General features: G+C 36.9%; 1 protein-coding gene across 1 annotated transcript; it reads left to right on the top strand.

The window, feature by feature from the left end:
- Positions 1-262: 262 nt before the first annotated feature.
- Positions 263-1,781, top strand: LOC105310467 (deoxyuridine 5'-triphosphate nucleotidohydrolase, mitochondrial-like). The gene is made up of 3 exons (XM_011386644.2): positions 263-416; positions 601-671; positions 1,081-1,781. The coding sequence occupies exons 1-3, from the start codon at positions 320-322 to the stop codon at positions 1,135-1,137; spliced, it is 225 nt and encodes a 74-aa protein (XP_011384946.1). The 5' UTR covers positions 263-319; the 3' UTR covers positions 1,138-1,781.
- Positions 1,782-5,342: the final 3,561 nt, after the last annotated feature.

Genomic DNA, 5,342 nt, shown 5'->3' with positions numbered 1-5,342 from the left:
TTTTGGCAGCTGTGCAGCAGATAGAGACGGGGTTTGGAGAGAGCAATTCAAGACAACTCGTTCAAGCTGCTAAGTGCCTGCTCCCTGTTTAGAGTAGGAAATGGTCACTATTTGTAAGGGTGACAGGTGGGAAAATTCAGAATATTTTCTAAATTCTTTTTATTTGCATTTTAGTAGTATCATTTCTTATTTTTGAGGCTTCACATAGTACCAGAGCAAGATTCACTTATTCAGTTATGAGGATAAAAATCTCAGCTACATAAGAATGATTTTGAGGTCATCATATACCCTTGATGTTTTGGTAGCATAAACCAAGCTAATGATATTTTTCTTTTCTCCAGCTGGTGTCATAGATGAAGATTATAGAGGAGATATTGGTGTTGTACTCTTTAATTTTGGCAAAGAAAAGTTTGAAGGTACGTTAAACATACAGTCATAAAAGCAGTGAGTTTTCTGAGTTATGTATGTCTAACACATGCTAACTAATTCTCGTTGTACAAGGCAGGATATAGTGAATGCATTCATAAATATATCAGTAATAAACTATCAGTAATAAACATAAAATGTCAGTAATAAACTGTTTTGTTTTTCCCTTTGAAGTCAAAAAGGGTGACCGAATTGCACAGCTCATTTGTGAACGGATTTTTTATCCAGAAATAGAAGAAGTTCAAGTAAGTATCACAAAAACTGAGTAGGGAATGCATAATATAACATCTTCAGTGAAGGAAAAATAAAATTTCGAGGATTTAGTATGGTATTTCTAACTAAATAGCATGTATGACTAATCATATTTTAAACAAAATTAAAACCTCAGTTTTAGAATTTTTTGAGATGATTTTCATAGCTGTCATGTAGCATTACTTTGGATGACAACTCATTTAAATATACTGTGAATTCTGTTTCTTTAGCTTTTTTAAAATTATCCAATAATTAAATTTACAGAGCTTATAAAAAATTATTGCAATCTCCTTTTTTAAAGGACGTTATAGTAAGAATAAGTCTTAACTGATTAGGAGCTGGGGAGAACTGAAAGATGATGTGAAATTAACTATGTGGCTTACCACCTTTATGTCTTTTCAGGTGTTAGATGACACTGAAAGGGGTTCAGGAGGTTTTGGTTCCACTGGAATGAATTAAAATTTATGCCATGAACAAAATGAGGAAACATTTTTTTTTTCCCTTAAAAAATAAAGAGTTTTTGTTTAGTGTTGGTGTAAACTTTAATAGCTTTAGCTTCTAAAAAAATCTGGTTCTCATGAGGAAAGGGTACTGTTGGGATCACAAAACTTTACTCTTGTGTTTTTCTACATTTTATTGTTTTATAAATCTGCATGGTAACCTAATACAAATAATTTTTCAGTCAAATGTGCATCAGTTGCAGGTCCCCTCCCCAAAACTGTATTTAATTCACTAAATGCTACCTCTTCAACAATTTGTCTTTCAGTTGCTTTATAAATCATAAGCAAAGCCTTTTAATCAATAAATTCAAATTATTTCACAGATATAAATTATTACATAAACTGAACTAAAAGATAATAAAAAGTTAAAGTTCCTTATTCTCATTGGTTTAAAAATAGTTTTTAATGTTAAGATTTCTTTGTGAGGTAGGAAGAGAATCCTCAGTTTATTTTTAGGTTGTTTTTTTTTTTTTAAATCATCCTTTTGATAGACCCTAGATTGACTGAGTATAGTATGTTTTTGAAGGAAAATATAACATGGAAATTTCCAGTTGGTTTGTTCCTCTGAATTTCATTCCATCAAATAAATTGTATAAGTTGTAATTATATGGGTTTCTCTCACTAAAATAGCAATGATAGCCTTATTCAAGAAAATATGCAATTTAATTAGGATAAAATAGGTGTAGTGATGTATGCTTAGACACTAGGTTTGTCCATTCCACATACTTTTGAGTAAATATGTTTAAGCAGTATTTCACTGCAGATAGGGGGCTGATTCTATGGATTAGTTTGTCGGTGTGCTTTCCTTTATTTCCCAGACCCCTTTGCGCCAGGTCTTTGGGTGTCACTTTGGCTTCGTCAGTCAAATGCACTAGTGTGGGACTCATGAGGCATTGTTTTCGTGAGTGTGGGTCATAACAGACTGTGCTTTTGGAACTGAACACTCTTGGTCACTCAGTTCCTGGAAGCACTGGCTATAGTTTATTTCTTCTGTCCTTCCAGTGATTTCTAGGTCATTTAATACCCTGCAATGTAGTAGTTTCCATCTGCGATCACGATTCATTGGTCATGAAATCAACTAAGTGGGTCATACATAACTAGCATTTTAAAAAATTGAGTAGAAAAACAAAGCATGTCAGATGAGTAAATGTGAAGATTGTTTGAATTATATATTTATGTGTATACAGGTTCGTGGTATAAATTGTTTCTGCAGTTCAATAAAATTTAAATTCTTTCTTGCTAAACTAGCTAGAGTAGATTCTGTTTTCTGAACCCTGATTATACAAAGTAACTGTTGAGTAAGAACAAGTAGTGTGATGTGACTACCGAGAGATATGGTCTTAGCCGACTGTAATGTTCCCTCTTGACTGAAAGTCCTCTGTATTAAGCACTTGTACAAACTGCTTGTTTTCTCTGCATACCTGTGGAGAAGTAGATATAACACTTTATATATGACAAGAATGGGCTCAGAGACATTTAGTAATTTGTTTAACACTTCAGCTAATATCTGTTAAAGCTTGGGTCCTATTGCTTCAAAACCCATGTTTACAGTATCTTCAATCTTTCAAGTGGGAAAGAGAATGGAAAAGATGGTTAATGAAAGTCCTCTAGTTCATGCCTGGTATGTGTTTCCATCTGGGCACATACTTAAAGGAAGATGCTCAGATCTGAAGCTACTCTGGAAGTTAATATGGGGGATAGATGAAAGACGTAAGGGTTTTGTTTTTTGTTTTGGAGAAGTGTATGTGCTGCAAATAGGAATGGGATAGAGAGAGAGGTTAGGAGAATGTCCCTGGGATACAATAGATGTTTTATCTTAAAGACTAGGGAAATTAGGCTTGTCAAATATGACCCGATGTTTTCTGTGAGACAGTAGTAAATATATATTAGTCTCTGTCCCTGGTTCCTGGCATAGAGCTGCTAAAACCCTTGTAATTTCCTAAGTGATAACACTAGGAGCATTTCTTGTTCTAGTATTGGTCTTTGACCTCTGTTCCTGACCAAGAGCTCCTGAAACCCTTGCGATTTTCTGGGTGACAGGAGTGTCATTTGTTCTAATGTGACTCTGGATGGGCTCCTGGATGAAAGTTAATCACTAGAACCACCATGATTAGAAGTTTAGAATTTTCAGCCTTGCACCACAATCTTGGGAGAAGGGCTGGAGACAGTTAATGATTGATCCTGCCTGTGTGATGAAGCCTCTGTAAAAGATTGGGAGAGTTGGGTTGGTGAGGTGGAGGTGCTGGAAGAGTGGTGCTCCTCCCAGAGGGCACGGAAGCTCTGCTTCCCACATGCCTTGTCCTCATCTCTTCCATCTGGATGTTCACCTGTATCCTTTACTATATCCTTTAATAAACCGATAAACCTAAGTGTCTCCCTGACTTCTGTGAGCTACTAGCAAATTAATCGAACCCAAGTATGGGGCCTTTAGAACCTTGTTGGTCAGCACTTGGGCTTGCGATTGTTTTCTGAAGTGGATGTGGGTGGGGTGAGGGGAGCCATTTTAATGGCACTGAGCTCTTCTTGTGGCATCTGACGCTATCTTCACATAGACAGTGTCAGAATTGAATTAAATTGTAGGAGACCCAGCTGGTGTCGCAGAATTGCTTGGTGTGGGGAAAATCCTCCACACATCCGGTAACCAGAAGTGAAATGTTTTATGTGAATAGTAAAGGAGACTCAGGGAAGAAAGATGTAGGAGGGAAGAACTGTGTTTTTCCTTACATAGGGATGAAAAAAGGCTAGCTGAGTTTTTCCTTTACAGTGGCATAAGGCAGATTCGTGGAACGTCCCTAAAACAGCAAATTTAATGTAAAAAGCAAAAACTGCTATAGGAAGAGTATAATACAGGCTGTTGGGCTGGAATTATTGAATACTAATTTTCTGTTATTTATGCAAAATTTAAATATAATATTTTTACTTTGCTTACTGTAACATACAATATTCAGAAAGTGTATAAAACAAAAGTACATGGTATAGTGGATAACTACAAAATAGGAGCACCTAAATAGTGGTCTGGACTGGTTTTCTAGAAGGTGAAAACCCTATGCTAATAAGGCTTGGTTCCTGAGCTCATTTCCACTAGATTCAGCTGGTAGCAAAGGGAAACCAAGGAGCAGCCCTTTATAAGGACAGGTTCTCCCCACTAGAAGGGAAACCAGTTTTTTACTGATGGCCAGTGAGGAGCATTTTCACATGTAGGGCTGCACGTTTCGATTTTCAGATTAACTACAAATTGAATAATGATTACCACTGTGCCAGTTTAGTAACTTCCCAGGCAGAAACCAGGCAGTTTTCCTCTTCACAGTTTTGCCTCACTAATGATGCCCATTATCCACTCCTGTCTTCGGTACTGTATACATCAGAAGAGAAATAAATAATCAGGGTGACTTCCATAAACTAATCTGATGCTCCATCAGTTAACTTACTTTGGTGGTGATCTGCAGAGAAAGCCACATACTAGTACTTAAAACAATTGGCCTATATGGATAGAGGGGCCAAAATCTAATATTTGGGTTTCAGAGCACCTTCCCTACACAGTGCTTCCTGCCACGTGACCATTTTCATTCCACCTGGCAGAAGATAGCAAATGATCATTTCCTCAAATTCATCTGTCTTTATCAATGGAAGAATGATGGAAGGCTAGAGGACTAAGATATGCAGGAACCTGGAGTTTTATGAAGTGAATATATCAGTTTGGGATTAATGGGCCTTGGACATACTGACATAATACCCTGAGTATTGAGTCCAATTTGTCATATAGGGCATTCTCAACAGATCTACCCCAACCCTCTTGCTTTGAATATCCCCAAGTCACCCTTGGTCCTATTTCTCGTTTGCCCTTTTCCCGTGCATCTTCAACTCTAGCAGTGGTCCCTGTTAAGAGAGTACTAATAGTTTGTACTTATCTCTGCCCCTCAACTTGTCCTACTGTTAACCTCTACTGCTTACCCATAAGGTAATGGTGATAGACTGTCAGTCACAAGAACAGCAGATGACAGAAAAGGATAGAAATCATGTGGGCCAAAATTCAGTGACAATGGTAGTAGTAATTATAGATTCAGAGAGCATCCCTGTATATAAAGAATGCTTGACAAAACCCATGCTAAGAGGCATGAAATCATTCTACTAAAGATAATGTGATTAATCTTGGATCAGGCATTT

This window comes from Pteropus vampyrus, unplaced genomic scaffold (genome assembly GCF_000151845.1).
Source record: "Pteropus vampyrus isolate Shadow unplaced genomic scaffold, Pvam_2.0 Scaffold4069, whole genome shotgun sequence".
NCBI classification, from domain to species: domain Eukaryota; kingdom Metazoa; phylum Chordata; class Mammalia; order Chiroptera; family Pteropodidae; genus Pteropus; species Pteropus vampyrus.
The sequence above is the reverse complement of the archived record's forward strand: the minus strand, read 5'-3'. Positions and strand labels throughout refer to the sequence as shown.

Excerpts from the sequence above, each read along its gene's own strand:
- LOC105310467 (XM_011386644.2), top strand. The coding sequence starts at position 320 with ATGATATTTTTCTTTTCTCCAGCTGGTGTCATAGATGAAGATTATAGA. Across the intron at positions 417-600 it reads TGGCAAAGAAAAGTTTGAAG|TCAAAAAGGGTGACCGAATT; the intron begins GTACGTTAAACA and ends TTCCCTTTGAAG. Across the intron at positions 672-1,080 it reads CAGAAATAGAAGAAGTTCAA|GTGTTAGATGACACTGAAAG; the intron begins GTAAGTATCACA and ends ATGTCTTTTCAG.